General features: G+C 42.8%; 1 protein-coding gene across 9 annotated transcripts in view; it reads right to left on the bottom strand.

The window, feature by feature from the left end:
• The window catches only part of Scml4 (Scm polycomb group protein like 4), a 102,706-nt gene that overhangs the window by 44,175 nt on the left and 41,569 nt on the right, over positions 1 to 16,962 (bottom strand). For 5 of the 9 annotated variants that reach the window (XR_003948693.1, XR_003948692.1, XM_006512751.4 and 2 more), the window contains exons 2-3: positions 8,813 to 8,891; positions 4,377 to 4,591 (exon numbers count right to left, since the gene is read on the bottom strand). The exons of 1 other annotated variant lie outside the window; for it this stretch is intronic. Coding sequence is in view for 5 of the 8 variants with exons in the window: in XM_006512751.4 (XP_006512814.1) it covers positions 4,377 to 4,591; positions 8,813 to 8,891 (294 nt within the window). In the remaining 3 variants the exon portion in view is untranslated. The remainder of the gene's footprint in view (positions 1 to 4,376; positions 4,592 to 8,812; positions 8,892 to 16,962) is intronic. 3 more of the 9 variants (XR_003948691.1, XM_006512752.4, NM_001359264.1) reach the window with 1 other exon arrangement.

Below are 16,962 nucleotides of genomic sequence, written 5' to 3'. Positions count from 1 at the left end.
TGGCTCATATTAGTCCACAGGAAGAGACTATACAGTCTTCGGAAATGCCTGTAAGTTGATAGCTGTGGTACAGGCCCAGTCTCTCCCTCTCTTGCTCTGCCTGTGGTTCTGGATGTAGAACTCTGAGCTACCTCTGCAGTACCACGTCTGCCTGCATTCCAGCCACCATGATGATAATGGTCTAAACCTTTGAAACTGTAAGCCAGCCCCAGTTAAATGTTTTCCCTCATAAGAGTTGCTGTGGTCACTGTGTCTTGTCATAGCGGTGAAAACTAAGATAGAAATTAAGCATAGCTGCTGTTTAAAGCTTGAAGTACATAGATTTACGGTTGAATTAAGTATATTTAAAAAGTAACAAGTCCTTAAAATCCATCACTCTCAAATGGGTTCACTTTGTCTGCCCCATGTTCCGGTTCATTTGTTGGTGGCTCAGTCAGAGGGGACAGGATGGAGAGAGTGTCACCTGCACCTTTGCAAATGTTACAAGTTCTGACCGGGTTTCTTGTATTGGTTTACAGACTTAAGGACATGAAGAGAAAAGACTTCAAAATGCTGATTCAACTTCCAAGCGTGTCACAATATGGCCGTTATGTGGTGGATGACACACAAAGAAATATAATGCTGTTGTTGTTTGTTTGTTTTCAAATTGGCTTTTAGTTCATAGCCCTGACAAACAGGATGGTGGTCCCACTACTTGAAGATAGTAAAGTCAGTGCATCTACAGGACAGAAGGGTTTGCTTACAAAGATCAAGGTGTTTCCTAGTCATGGAATATAAGGGACTTTGCCTGCTGCCCTTGCTAGGGTTTCTGAGCTGAGGACCCAACTGAGATGCTAAGAGGTAAATATTCCGTTTGAAACGAAAAATGCTGTCACATGACAGAGTACAGCTCTTTCTAGAAACTATGGGTTCAGAGATTATCTGTGTCCTTTCCCAAGGTGACAATGGACAGCAAGGCTCAGTGGTGAGTAGACCCCAGTAATATGGCAGCAGGCTCTATACCATAAGAGACTCAGCCAGATGGTCCAGGATGGGTCAGGGGCTGTGAACTCCAAGGGACTGACATCTGTCCTCCAGCTTGATCCTTCCTTTTCTACAGTCGACCCGTGTTAACATCAGTCTCAGAAACACTCAGACATCCAACTGTCAACTAGGCTCAAGGCCAGGAGCAAGTGAGGTTCTCAGAGAGCGGCTACCTATGCAGGAACAGAGGGGACCAACAGAGGCACTTGGGGAGATATTGTAATATTGTTACATTGTGTTCGTTGTGTTAATATATTATCAGATTGTATCAAGTTATTGCTACCTTTTCCGTGTTTCCGCCTGCAAATCCCTTCCTTTTTGTCTCTAAGGGTAGACACTACCAGAACTGAGCTTGCAAAGACTGGTTACAGTGAATGTAAAGGGCACAGAAGAGCTTCCTTTCTTTGACAAATAATTTTTATTTATTCTTAAGCAATTTCATACATGTCTAATGCATTTGGATCCTGCTTGCCCCAGATTGCTTTCTCTTCTCCCCCTCCCCTCCTCATGGAGCCCTTCCCCATCCACTCCCTACTCCAATTTTATCTATCTATCTATCTATCTATCTATCTATCTATCTATCTATCTATCTATCTGAGACAGGGTCCTACTGTTGATTCCAAACTTATCTCAAACTCTCAGACTCCAAGAATCCTTCTGCCTCCAGACAGCTAGGAATATAAGCCCGCCCCTCTGTATCCACGCCCAAGAAGCATTTTCTTAGTAATAAAATGCACGATCATTAAGGCCAGACCAAGCAAGATCTTACTGTGCTGAGTCAGTTTAAAACAAAGCAAAACCAAACCAACTCCTGCCTCCCTGACTGTGTCCCAGATAATCAAAATTGCCAAATTAGTGGCCACTTGGTAAATGGAGTGAGACTGTACAATTTACTTGCTCGCATTTCTACAATTAGAGTCCTGTCATTAATGGTAAAATGGGGTGTCGCCAAAGTAAAACCGAGGAGGTTCTGTTAGCAACTTTGTTTTTGCCAACTGAGAGCATTTTAAATTACCAGAGCTTCAAAAACTTCCTTTCACCAGCATGTATTTTAGAATAAAGGGTAATCTTTTGAGGAAATCATTTTAGCTTTACAAAGACTTTCACATGGTCCTTATTTTTCCTTTGTCATCATTGATGGGTGACAGGGTCACACAGACAGGAACTGTTCTTCTAGGACACAAGGCTTAAGACCTACCGAGTTGTCTGCGGGGGCGTGGTCTGAGATAATGTCCATGCATCTTCCTAGCTATTCAGGAAGTAGGCTCAAAACCAGAGGTGGCCTCTTGTTCCCACGAAAGAAATTCACCGAGAGGTGGAAACAGAATTGCTAGCTTTGTGCAGGGTCTGTGTGTTAGCCAGCGAACCTTAGCTGTGCTCTGCTCTGAGGTGTCCTGGATATCAGGGACACTGAGAGGTGTCCCTGAGTGTTAGGGACACTGAAAAAAAAAAACCCTTTAAGGAGGTAGGAAACTTGCAAAGTAAGTCAGGTTTGTTCCGTGTGGGTGAGCTGCCATTTATTTGTCTTGGCTCAAGAAATACTGTGTCTGTTGGTAATTTTCATTCTTGGGTCACAGACCCCAGGGGACCAGGAAGAAGGCCAGAGAAGTTTTACTATGTTTTCTTGGAACTTGAACTTGCTCCTTGGGTCTATGAAACACAAAGCCTGTTCTGCCCCACCCCCCCACCCCCAAACACAATCCCCAGACCCCAGCAATGGCACAGGTAGGCGGCTGAGCAGGCACAAGTACCCAGGCTAGCTTTCTGAGACCAGACGCACAATCCTAAAGACATATTGCCGTGAGCTTTCCTGACAGAGGTTTCCCTGTCAGAAAAATGACCTGATAGAAGAGTTGATGAAGAAGAGCTTTTTTTTTAAAAAAAAAGAAAAATACTGTGTGCTAAAGACAGGTTCAGCAGTTCATAGCACATACTGCTTTCCCAAAGGACCCAAATTCTCTTTCCAGCTCTCACATGAGGTGGCTCACAACCACACACACACACACACACACACACACACACACACACACACACACACACACACACACTTTTTGAGAAATTAAATAAGGGGCTGGGAAGATGGTTGAGCCATTAAGAGCACTGGTTGCTTTTGCAGAGGATCCAAGATCAATCGTGGTGGTTCACAACCATCTGTAACTTCTCTCCTAGGGGATCCCACGCCCTCTTCTGGTCTCCTCAGGCATTGCACACATATCTACACACATTCTAGCAAACATTCATACAATAAAATAAAAATAAATGACGTCTCCAAAAAAAAGTTAAGAAAACTAAAGTAAATTTGAATAACCAACAACCTTTTCCCCACGACTGTGTTTTTGCATTTGAAAGGATTGCAAAGAAGGAGAAGGATAAAGGTTGAATTCATTATCTGATCTTCACAAGCTCTTTCTGCTGACCTGAAATAATTTCCATACATTTTCCTAATACTTGAGAGTTAATTGCCAATTTGCATTTTGGTTGCAGAATTCAGGTCTCAAGATGGAGACACCAGTTTCATTTCATGAAAACTACGTGGGAGACAACTACTGATGCTCTTCTTCTAGAGCCCAGAGGCTGGCGGAGAACAAGCTTCTAGCTTTCCCTCACTTAGCCAGCCCTTCATAAAGTGTCACAGACGGCGGCTGGCCCCTGGGCTTGGGTGGGGTTGTAGGATTGGAGTTACATCATCAGATCTGTTTCCCACCATAGCCTCTCCCTCCATATTGTTAGTCCTTATGATGCTCTCAGGACTCTGGTGGCTATGCATCTGCCTCTTGGCAGCCAAATTGGACATCAGCATCTTTTATAAGCAGAAAACTATAATCCAAACCCCAGGAGTCCTGTGCTAAATCTCTGTCCAGGAAGCTTCATTGCATCTTTTGACCCTGGCCTACTTATGACATTACTTTAAATGTGTCAGGAATATCAACTGTTTCCACAAAACAAAATCAAAAACAAAAAATCACCACAGATAAATTCTAGTAGCTTCAAGAGCCACCCTGCTGATCATAGTCAGGGGACAGCTCAGCCCTCGACACTCTCATTTAGATGCAAGCTTAATAATATGTGTTTAGCAACAGCCCTAAAATCTGCTCAACGTACAGCTTCCCCATCTGCTGTGATTTGTTTTCTCCATTTGTTTAAAAAAAAAAAAGCACACAACAGTGTGCTGTGTGTGCCTTGTTGCCTCGTTGCCCCTATGAGACCTTGCCATCACATTCTCTATTGAGAGATGTGTTTCTCAGCCTGTTTTCCCAGGCCCCTGTCTTCCATGGCATTCTGCAGCAGAGCTGTGCCCGAGCCCCAGCGCCCCAGCCCAACATGATGCGGGATAAGGGGATGGTGAGGCGTACCTTGTACCTGGGCTTCCGTCCTCTCTTCTTTGGGATTGTCACTGCTGGCACAGAGGCAGCAGAAGCAGAATAGAGGTTATGGACGGCCATCTGCACCCGTGTGGAGTGAAGTGGAGGCCGGCCACGTTTCCTCCCTGGCACCCTCTGTGTCTGCATCTCTGCTGGTGCCAGTCTTACTGCGTGAGAAGGCAAACCACACGCAGGCAAGAGAGGTCCTGGGAATTAGTTCAGATAGAAAGAAAAACAAAATTGGAAATGTACGCCTGGTTTCAGAGCACATAGATCTGATAGTGATTTGTGCACACCTACCACTTACAGGAGGAAGACGGGGTCTATGTAAGTGAGTCAGGTACAACTAGACTGCAGTACTGCTAGGTGGAGAAGACAATAGATTCCTGGATCTAGACACACCTGAGGTCATCACCAGTGACTGGATGCTTTCATGTCTCAATTCAGTTTTGGACTAATAAAATAGTATCACAATCGTATCTAAATACTATGCACGATTTTCTATATTTATAATGTTTAATGCTAAATAAACTATATTATATTAACAATATAGAAATATAATCTCATAGTAAACAATATATTATCATACTATATTAATGTGTAATCATATATTTAAATAGCAATTATAATTATGTTACTAAGTAACATTCATATATTAATAATATATTACACAAATTCATCCGTTCCTCCATATTTACTCTTGTTTCTTTGATTGAATTATGAACTGTCATCACCCTTTTTAGTAACACAAGTCAATTTCATTAAAACCATGACATCCTTCAATCCGAACATGGACAGGAGTTTGCACACAGAAATTGTTCACTTTGCCATTATTTAGAATTGCAGAAATAAAATAGATACAGCCCAAATAACAATGCATAAGGGAACAGCTAATACATCAACAAACTAAAACTGGCAAATAAGTTAAAGCCTTTAGCAACACATTTTGCATAACACGATGCTAGACAAAAGAAGTATCATGCACTCAAATGACACATGAAAATGATCCCAACTATGCAATATGTTATATGCTAAAATAAATGGAGGAAAGCTTGCTAAAAGGTCACTAAAGATGGCCAGGCTGTGGGCAACGTTCACAACACACAGTCCTTTGTACACAGCCCCCCTGCACGCGACTGTGACCTAAGCATAGCTCCGACAATGTTAATCATAAGCTGCTCAGGTAGAATTCCATAAATCTGGAAGCAAGAGGCCACTAACAAAGCCATGACCCAGAGAACAGGGGAAGTGGACGCTCAGAGGTCAGATATCCAGCAGGAATGTGTCAAGTGGGGCAGAGCTTTAACTCAGGGACGGTGTTAGGCGATGCAATCCACTTCTGCAGAGTAGAGAAACCTGCAAGAACCTTCCCATTGAAATAAGAGGCTTCTGAGAAGCCTGCAGCAGGTGTTAGTGTTATTAGGGACACTCCCCGTTTCCTTGGCCAGAGGCCCAGAGGGGGCCGGAAGCAGACAGCAGCAGGTATTAGATAGAAGGGAATCCCAGGGTTGGGGGCAGGGAAGCAGAGACTACATAGCTTTACTCAGGGAAGAAAAAGCAAAACACTAGAAATTCTTTTAAAACACAGTAGAGGAAGATTTATTTTTGGATAAACCATATTTGGTGGATAGGTTTCTTTCTTTTTCTTTTTTGTTAATAACGTGGAGGATTGAACCTATGGCCTTGTGTGTGCTAAGCAAGCACCTCACCAGTGAGCCACACTTCCAACTCCATAAATACAATTTTAAAGGAGGAATATTTTTTATTTCACAACTCTATAAGTAGAGTTTTAATTTCAGATAAAGAGAAAAGCTAGGCATAGAGAGTTGGCTCTATGGTTAAGAGTAGTGGGTGCTCTTTCAGAGGACCCAATGCCTACCTTAGGCAGTTCACAAATGTCTGTAACTCCCTAGGCCTCTTCTGGCTTCTGCAGGCACTGTACTCACAAACTTAAATCCTCAGACAGGCACATATATTACACATAGTTACAAATAAAATAAAAATAAGATAATTTACATGAAAAGAAGCCTGCTAAAAATATCAATTTTCTGTTTTTCTAAGTGTTGAAAAAAAATCCCATCTCACTGAATCTAAGATGCATTTTTTAAAAAAAACTTATTAACCTTATTGGAATATAGATGCCCCTTATCACTTCCAGCAGATGAGACTGCTTAGTAGAGCATAAGATAACGACACATTCTGTAATCAAATACATCTTAGAGTCAATAAATTATGATTACTGTGTAGGAATTCATAACACAAAAATCTATTTCTGGGTCTCAACACCAACAAATACCCCAAACATTCACTGGTGCAAAAGAAGTCAAAAGCACAAACAGATCAATAAAAATCACAAAGGTCTTGTTGGGTGAAAGTCAGTCTCATTTTGATCTATCGTGATCGAATTTCTGCTTCTTTGTTATGAGCTTAAGATTTTAGAAACAGAAGGTTTTCTTATTGTAGGGTGTATTTCTGCATCTTTCTACTTTGCCTTTATCTTTAAATTTTATTTTGCTTTGTTTATTTTTGGTTTCAAGACACAAGATCCTGCTACGCAGTCCAAGACACCCTCTAGCTTATTATGTTCCTTCTGCTCCAGTCTCCAGAAAGCTGGGAATACAAGGTTTGCTCATGCCTGTCTTACTTTGCCTTTAGTGTGGAGATTAACAATGTATCTAATCGCATCAGTGTCAAAACGGAAGCAAGAGAAAGCTTAGGGTTAGGGGCTGAGCAGAAAGCCCAGCTGATACACTGCTCATCTTGCAAGGTGAGGCTCTGGTGCCAAACTCAGCACAATATAAAAAAGGCAGGCATAGTAGCTGTGCTTGTGATGCTAGCACCGGGGAGGCAGGAACAGGTACATCTATTGGGTTGGTGTACTGGCCTGCCAGCCTAATCAGTGAGCCCCAGGTCCCACTGATAGACCTTGTCTCAAAACTAAGGTGGACACCAACATAGGAGATAATTGCTACCCTTTACACTCACCTATATGCATGTATTCTGTCCCTGTGTGTGCACACACATAATAAATAAAATGCAACAATTTCTAAGAAAATCAAGTTTAGAACAATATGAGTTAGCAATGAAGTTTCAAATATAAGTAAACCTAAAAAGAGGTTTACTTTGATATCCAACAAGTAAAATTAACTTTCCTTAAGTTGTTCCATATAATAAAGTCCTTCCAAGAAGAAGAAGGGGAGGAAGAGGAGGAGGAGGAAGAAGAAGAAGAAGGGGGAGAAGGAGGAGGAGAAGGAGGAGGAGGAGGAGGAAGAAGAAGAAGAAGAAGAAGAAGAAGAAGAAGAAGAAGAAGAAGAAGAAGAAGAAGAAGAAGAAGAAGAAGAACTATCTGTTTAACCCATTTCCTTTCCCCTGACTTTTTACCTCCTTTTTCTTAATGAGGAAATCCCCATGCCTCATGCTGCCTCCTACTTCCTGCCTTCCACAGAAGCACCAGTCTTAGACAGTGTGAGAGCCTGTCTGTTATATAATTTATGCTAATTGACCAGTAGGGAGCCATTGTCAGTGGAGTGGTAGGAACTACTGGGATGGAGATAAAGCCAGAGGCAGGAAATACCCAAGCTTTCCCAGCCTACCACGCCCTAGCAATTGCTCATTTTACCTACTAATCAATATTTATATTTATATTTATATTTATATTATATATATCAATACTTATATTTTTCGAAACGGACTTTTAATAACGGTTCCTAACCTCCCTTCTAGCCCACCTCCCAGCAGAGGTAGTGGAAAGGAAAGGTTAGTAGAGCAGAGAAGGATGTGGGCCTGTTTAGAAATTACTCTTTGGAGCAAATCCAATCTGCGATGTCAGGATATCAGCAGATCAGCTCACACCAATCCAACAGCAGTGGCAGCCTGATCCACTCACAAAAGCCACTCATGAATCAGCAACAACAGTTCAATCCAGAAGAAACCATGAGACTCTGCCAATCGGCCTGCATCTGAGGAAGTGGCAAGAAGTTGCCAGAACATATCAGAAGTTCTTTGGTGGCATTTTCTCTCTCTGACATCATGACAAATGATGACCAGGAAAGAGTGGCAGGGTGAACCAATACCACACAGCGTCGTTGTCATCATTGTCCACTGTCTATTGGGTTATATTTATATCTTTCCAAGCACTCACTCTAGCAGAGCATCACATGCCCTTCTCCCAGGCAGCTTCCAGAAAACCACCACGTGTCTGTTCTCAGCAAAACATCCTCCCATGAGACAGTTTCCAGAAAACACTTTACATGATACAACTGAGTCTCCAAAGAAACCGGAAATCTTCACTTCAGTGGGCAAATTTAATGCTAAGTAACAAGGATACTTAGTTGGATAATAAATGAATTTATCAGAACCATAAGGGATCCTCTAAATGTCTGTAGGATAATTTTAGAGTTTGGAGAATCACAAGTAAAGCAATTTACCTTCAATAACAGGTCCAGATACTTTGGAAATGGGGGAGGGGGAATGCAGGTTTCCAAAATCTTCCTTCCCAAAACTATGCTATGGATAGAAAACAAAAAGAATTAATAATAGTAATGATGATGATGATGATGATAAGGAAGTAAGGAAGTGTCTCAGCTTTGGGGATCACTGAGCTCAAGACACATTGAACTATGTAAGATACCATAAAATTCTTTTTTTTTCCATTTTTTATTAGGTATTTAGCTCATTTACATTTCCAATGTTATACCAAAAGTCCCCCATACCCACCCACCCCCACTCCCCTACCCACCCACTCCCCCTTTTTGGCCCTGGCGTTCCCCTGTACTGGGGCATATAAAGTTTGCGTGTCCAATGGGCCTCTCTTTCCAGTGATGGCCGACTAGGCCATCTTTTGATACATATGCAGCTAGAGTCAAGAGCTCCGGGGTACTGGTTAGTTCATAATGTTGTTCCACCTATAGGGTTGCAGATCCCTTTAGCTCCTTAGGTACTTTCTCTAGCTCCTCCATTGGGAGCCCTATGATCCATCCATTAGCTGACTGTGAGCATCCACTTCTGTGTTTGCTAGGCCCCGGCATAGTCTCACAAGAGACAGCTACATCTGGGTCCTTTCGATAAAATCTTGCAATGGTGTCAGCGTTTGGATGCTGATTATGGGGTGGATCCCTGGATATGGCAGTCTCTACATGGTCCATCCTTTCATCTCAGCTCCAAACTTTGTCTCTGTAACTCCTTCCATGGTTGTTTTGTTCCCACTTCTAAGGAGGGGCATAGTGTCCACACTTCAGTCTTCATTTTTCTTGAGTTTCATGTGTTTAGGAAATTGTATCTTATATCTTGGGTATCCTAGGTTTTGGGCTAATATCCACTTATCAGTGAGTACATATTGTGTGAGTTCCTTGTGAATGTGTTACCTCACTCAGGATGATGCCCTCCAGGTCCATCCATTTGGCTAGGAATTTCATAAATTCATTCTTTTTAATAGCTGAGTAGTACTCCATTGTGTAGATGTACCACATTTTCTGTATCCATTCCTCTGTTGAGGGGCATCTAGGTTCTTTCCAGCTTCTGGCTATTATAAATAAGGCTGCTATGAACATAGTGGAGCATGTGTCCTTCGATACCATAAAATTCTATCATGCTTAAATACGGTTCAGTGGTAATAGAAAAGGCAAATATTGAAATAAGTAATTAAAGACTGTCATACAGAAGGAAGAGTCCCTCTGTGTCTTCAGAAAAAATAAGTATAGCCAGATGTAGTGATGCATGCCTCTAATCCCAGCATTTGGGAGCAAAGGCAGGCAAATCTCTATGAGTTCAGGGCTAACCTGGTCTACATAGTAAGTTCCAGGACAGCCAGAGAGCCATAGTGAAGCCCTATCTCAAAGAAACAAACCAAAAACATAAAAAAAAAAAGAAAAAGAAAAAGGAAGGAAGAAAAAAGTAGAATGAACAAATTCTAATGAAAATAATTTACTTAAAAATTATTAAGAAAAAAATCTAAAGAAAACCCAAAAATATGTGGTCAAGGTCATTCTTTACAAAAATATTTATAATGGTGAACTATTAAACACCCCTCAAAACAGCCTTGATTTAATGTATTATTTCAAACTCATAAAGTGGAATACTTACTGATTTTAAGCATGCATGAGTACGTGTGTGTGTGTAAGAGAGCATATGTGGGGTACTTCTTACAGTGTTTGAATGGCTTCATGTAAGAATCTACAGTGCTTTATAAACTAGTGTGGGTCTGAGAAAGGAAAACCTCAAAAGATTATGGGTGGTCATCCTTGGGCAAAAGAAACTGAAATGTGGTTTTTACTCTGTTTTGTGTGCCATTTTGCATGGTTTGAGATTCTAAATCAGAGACAAATATACAGAGAGAAAAATAAACAATTTATGAATGAGTCTCATTCTCTGGGAGCTGTTTTAGATATCTTTACTCTTTTTTAAATAGTCTTCCATTTTCTTTGATTGCTGATGATGTTACAACCCGAGAGACTGAACAGCACCGATCACTGCTTTAATATTCCAGAAAAAAAGCAGTAAAAAGAAGTTGCTTTGACAAGGCTGAGATCAGCACTAGTCCATTTGATGTAAACATTACTCAGAAGACAATTTGACGATATGTATTCATTTAGCAAACACTAGTAGTGGGTTTCCCAGTAGGGCTTGTGATCCACTAAGCCATAGGCTTTCAGCCAGTTTTACAGTAGCAGACACATATTGCCCCTGTGGAACAGGCCTTGGAGCCAATCAGAAAATAATTGGTTGCCATTTAACAGTCACACCACTATTGCTTTGGGCATATCTTAACTAGAAGGCTATAGTGTAGCAAGCAGGATCCACAGCTGGGACTCACAAGACTGTAAATGGCTTTTCACCCTTAGCTTTGGTCAAAGAAGCCTCCTTGTGCAGTGGGTAATGGCTAGTGCAGAGTCTTGTAATTGGTCAACTGCTGAGAATTAGAGACGATTGAGTATTCAGTCCTAAATGAGGTGTTTATCTCAGCCCCTTCAAGACCTGGGTGAACATTCTAGAAGAGGGGACAGAAAGATTCTATGATAATCACCATCTATAGAAAAGCAGGCAATAAAAGCAATGTAATAATATTAAGACAATATAAGATTATATATATGTATCTGTAAACACACACACACATATAATGTAACAAAATAATAAAATGAAATGCTAGAGTATCAGAGATGGAAGAAATCAGTTCTTCCATCTGGGATAACTGGGAGGGGTAGAAACAGGAGAATCAGAACATGACATCAGATTTAGGACTTTCCAGGCAGAAGTACCCAGGCTGCTAGGTTGGGCAGGGATATTAGAGGGGTATATGAAGGAAAGGTGGATAAATTAGACAAGGAGAACTATCCATAGCTTTCTATTGTTTATCAAAGTACCAAAGGCAGCAGGTGCAGGCTCTCAAGTCTCTCCTGGACTCTTCTGTTAATACAGGGAATGGGCTCCTGCCCCCAGTGTAATGGTCTACAGTAATTCTATTTCATCTTGCTCTGCGGCTCCATGCTGAATTCACTGTGACCCAGAGTCATTTATGTGCAACCTTCAGGCACCTAAGGCCCTAATAGCTCTCGGGCTTTGGGACTATACATGAGGTGATTTCTAATGATAAAGGTTTCCTTTGGCACCTGTCTGAATTCAGCCACGCTCAATGATCGCCAACGAGCTCAAGCTTCAGAGAGATTTTCTTCTCTATACTGGACTCTCAACTACATCCTCCCACATTGTCTGGCTAGTAATATTCTCAAGTACTGATTAATGATGGCTCTCACAGTTCCTTATTGCTTCATGCACATAAGTAAGTAATGTACATTCCTGGAGGCCAGAGCCCATGTTGTACCACTTACTCTGACCTTCAGCTTCTGGCTCAGTTTTGCACCTGCAGAGTGCACCTGACACCTGTGAGGTGGCAACATTGTATCCATGTGTTTAGAGTGTGGGCAAAAGCATATCAATTTGGATAGATGTGTGTTCCGTGTAAAAGAGCACCTTGAAGATATACACACTATACACACTGGGCTGAAGATGTAGCTCAGTGAAAGAATGTTTGTATAGACTATATAACACCCTGGATTTGATATTTTGCAAAAACAAAACTAAATATGACAAGAATGGGCCCAATAAGGACTGGAAAGATAGCTCAGCAGTTCAGAACACATACTCCTTTCATGTGCACACAGTCACACACATGCACAGAGTTAAAAATAGAATAAATGCTTTATTAAAAATAAGGACTAAAGACAATAACAGAATCTGTTAAATTGAGAAAATGAGTTCTTTTTAATACATGCTTTTCCCAGTTCTGACAACATTTAGCTAACTGAAGCCAAAATCAATACATATATTCATTCCTAGCATTAAAATTTTACTCTGTGATATTGTTCTCCATATTTTATTTATGGGATAAATAAAATATTTATCCCATAAATAAAACCAAGAGCTCTTTGAGACAGCTGATTTCATATTTTGCAGGACAAAGAAGGGTCAGGATTAGCTTGACTCTCTGGTGAGTGTAGGGCAAGAGTGGAGTTAAAGGTGTGAAGAGGGTTTCTAAAGGGTAAGGAGAACGATGTAATGACGTGTGTCTCCCAGTGACAGTAGTAACATAGCAACCAGGATGTGTTATGTGTGCAGCCATATTCTTTTCAACACATGGAAGTCTTAGAGAAGTTAAGCCCAGCTCTAATTGTAATTTTTTAAATATAATTGAAAAGTAAACAGGAAAAAAAAATTTGTTTTAGTTGGCCTCATTAATGTGAGAGAACTTGTTTATAGCTTTTCGTTCCCTTAAGTTCTGCTATGTCCTTGTCTCTAGAATCTACATAGAGAAGATCAATGTAATATGTTGTGAAGATGCCAGTGCATTCTGGAAAAACAGGAATTGAACCCAGAGCAGAAGGAACCTGGTCAGTGCTGGTCCCCACAACATAACCAGGGAGAAAGGGCTCAACAGTTGAACATGATGCAACTTTCAACAGCTTTAGAGGAACTGGGGAGTGCAGACTTGTGCTTGAGTCCATGGGACATGAAACTTCTAGATGACCAGGGACCTTGGTGCCTCCTTGCCCACAGAAATAGCATCCTCACAATGATGTCAGGGAGGCTGGGTGGCAGATCCTCCGGGTCCTTATGCTGAGCCATGTGCTGGGGAGGGAGAACTGCAGAAGCAAGCAAACTCAGCTACCTTTGACTGCACCTACTCTCCTTCCTGATGACCTCTCCTACCCCAGCAATGAATGGTAGCGCCGCCAGAGGGATAGAGAGCCAAAGGTCATTGGCATCAGAGGAAGGAGGGAAGCCTTCATAACACAAGAAGGGCAAATGTTTGCAGTAGGACCTTACACCCTGCAGGATTTTGAAACACCAGAGTAGTTAGAAACATGGGAGACAGATTGCCACACAGGTACTAAGAATTTACTGGGTGGGCAGTGCTCAGCTGTATCCTAACTCTTCTTCAGTCACCTTGGCCAGCCCAGGAACATCCTGATAGCTAGCTTTGCCCTCAGAGTCCATTGGTCTAGACTTGCTTCTCAGAAGATGAGTCTGAGGTAAGAGAAGCTGGGTGTGTAAGGCCATGAGTGGCTAGCCTTGCCTCCTCCTGGTGTTGGGTGCTGTCTTAGTTAGGGTTTTACTGCTCTGAACAGACACCATGACCAAGGCAAGTCTTATAAAAACAACATTTAACTAGGGCTGGCTTACAGGTTCAGAGGTTCAGTCCATTTCATCAAGGTGTGAACATGGCAGTATCCAGGCAGGCATGGCGCAGGAGGAGCTGAGAGTTCTATGTCTTCATCCAAAGGCTGCTAGTGGAAGACTGACTTCCAGCCAACTAAGGTGAGGATCTTATACCCACACCCACAGTGACACACCCATTCCAACCAGGTCACACCTATTCCAACAAGGCCACACCTTCAGATGGTGCCACTCCCTGGTCCAAGGATATACAAACCATCACAGGTGCTCACTTCTTTTAATAGCAATACCACAGTGTCTTACACTTCAAGCGACATCCGCACAAAAGACAACACATTGCAGATCTTGCGTAATAGCCTGAACCTGATGCTCTCTATCACATTCCTTACTGAAGGGAGCTGCCTTCCTAAGCCACCCTCCTGGTCCCTGAGGCACTGGGATGCTGTCCAAGTGTGCTATCTGGGAGGGAACTGCCTAAGCTTGGAAGGTGGGCATGGGATGAGGGAGCCAGGAGACGAAGAAGGCCCCTCTCTGCTTTGCTAGCTCCATACCTGAAACTTCCTCCTGTCTGGCTTCAGGGTCCGAGTGACAGATCCTCTCTCTTGCACCAAGAAGTGCTTGCAGCATGGACTGTAGCTGAAGACCCAGCTTCTATTTTGACTTTTCCATCAAAAGGCCATACCACCCCATTAAATGATCATTGTCTTAAATACAAAAGAGATTTCCCTGAAGATGTCTGTGGAGTGACAGCAGGCCCTTGACAACGAGGGCCAGTGGAACCTTGGAAGGAAGGCTCCTTTGGGATGCTCTTTCAAAGGCTCTGCTGTCTCAAAGGCTCGAGTGTGCCTCTCTCTTGCCTTAGCTGGAGATGTGCCCATGAGCAAGCTTATGGGTCTTGATAGGGGACCTGACAGGGAGGCGATCTGATCTGTGCTCCTCAGACTTGTGGGTAAGAAAAGGGAGGGATAAATGTTGAAATTTGCATAGTTGCACGGTAGTGTGCTCCCAGACGGTGGGCAGGAAAGGTGTATGAATAAATGTGCACACATCCCTGCACACTCACTTCCTGCTTGCCTATGCTTTTGCTTTGAGGGAAATTAGTTACCCATAGTCTGAAAATATCACTATAAGACAATGAGAGACTAAGGTACTTTCAGAGAAAGATCACAGTCACCTTTCTTACAGTATATACTATGTCATCTTTTATTGTTAGTTATTTTTGTTGCTCTTTTTGTTTTGTTTTGTTTTGTTTTTGTTTTGTTTTTTGAGACAGGGTTTCTCTGTGTAGCCCTGGCTGTCCTGGAACTCACTCTGTAGACAGGGATGGCCTCAAACTCAGAAATCCGCCTGCCTCTGCCTCCCGAGTGCTGGGATTAAAGGTGTGCGCCACCACTGCCCAGCTTTGTTGCTCTCTTACCATGATGAATCTATAAATTCAGCTTTGTCATAGGTATGTATATAAGAAAAAAAAACATTGTAAAAATAGTACCATCTGAAGGTTCAGGCATTTGCTGGGGGTCCTGGATGTCCCTTGTGGATGGGGTAGAGGGGAGGGGTTACTGTGTAGACTAACAGATGCATGAAATGTCTCTGGAAGTGCTCTCACAACGGTAGCTACTGTCTCTTGCTGGGATAAGGAGGGAAACCAGGGTCCAAGGGATGGAGAGAGACTTCCCTCTCCTTATTTGGCTCAAAATAGTGGAGTTGGTTTATCAGGCAATTCTTGGGATTAATAAAACAAAGGGGCCACAATGACTTAGTATGTATGATACAGCTGAACTACTCTGCAGCCTTAGCTATGACCTAAAACAGGACAAGGCAGAAGACCTCTACATGCAGCAGGTGTGTAGTAACAGTCCCGGGGGAAACTTACGATATTGGAGCAATTCCTCACAAGCCTGCAGCCTTAAGCTGAGAGGAGGGAGGTTGGGAGAGTATCACAAAGTTTTCTTACAGTGGGTTAGCCACAGCCAAGCCTCATCTACGTGGTCTAGTGGAGACATTCGAGGTCACTGGAGTACCTTGCTGGAGCCTGTGCCCTGCCTTCAGAGGGTGAACACTCAGAAGGGAGAAGATACACTCTTGTACTACATAGCAGAACATCTCTGAGACTACTGGACCTCAAAGATGAGACTGAAGAGTCCAGGACAGTCACAGCCTGCAGCACTCCTGGCTCACAGCCTGCTCCTCTCCTGATTGCCCTTCCTGGATGTCCACAGTTTTGTCTCCTTACACCCCTAACCCTGTAGCATATGAAAGCTGGAAGCCCGAGTCTGCATCCCTGGACTCCCACATCCCCCTACTTTTACCTCAATCAGAGGCTTCCATGACCTGCTCACCACTGAACCAAAGGCAGAAAGGGCCCAAGGTTAGAACTGAGCCACAGTGGGCCTCTGAGCCTGTCCCCTGAGGCTCCCTCACAGTTTTGTCAAAGAATATTAATTAACCTTTGCTCAACTTTACACAACAGATATCAGTCCCCTACTCTCCAACAGGAATCATGTCTGTTGAGGTTTGGTCTGTTGCCACATATTGTCTTGCCAAAGACTGACCTCCCGAGATCTGCTTGCCCCCGGGGAAAAGGAGATTCTCATGTATGCCAAGTGATGATATGTAACCTTGTCCCCTGCCCCAAGTTACTCCTGATTGGTCAATAAAGATGCCTCTAACCTGTAGGTGGGTAGAAGAGAAGTCGGCGGGGCTTAAGTTCCCGGGCTTGTGGTCTGAAGCAGAGACCATGAGGGGAGAGAGAGGCGACAGTGAAGAGAGAAGATGCCATGGATTAGGGGATCATAAGAATTAGCCAACAGGGCTGGCCAGTCAGAGTAAGAGTGGCCCAGGCAGAGCATGGCAAGTCCTATCTTGGAGTTATTGACAGGGAAATGGGCAAAATAGCATAGAGGGTTAT

Source organism: Mus musculus, chromosome 10 (assembly GCF_000001635.26).
Source record: "Mus musculus strain C57BL/6J chromosome 10, GRCm38.p6 C57BL/6J".
NCBI classification, from domain to species: domain Eukaryota; kingdom Metazoa; phylum Chordata; class Mammalia; order Rodentia; family Muridae; genus Mus; species Mus musculus.
Note: the sequence above shows the minus strand (reverse complement) of the source record. Positions and strands in the feature narration are given on the sequence as shown.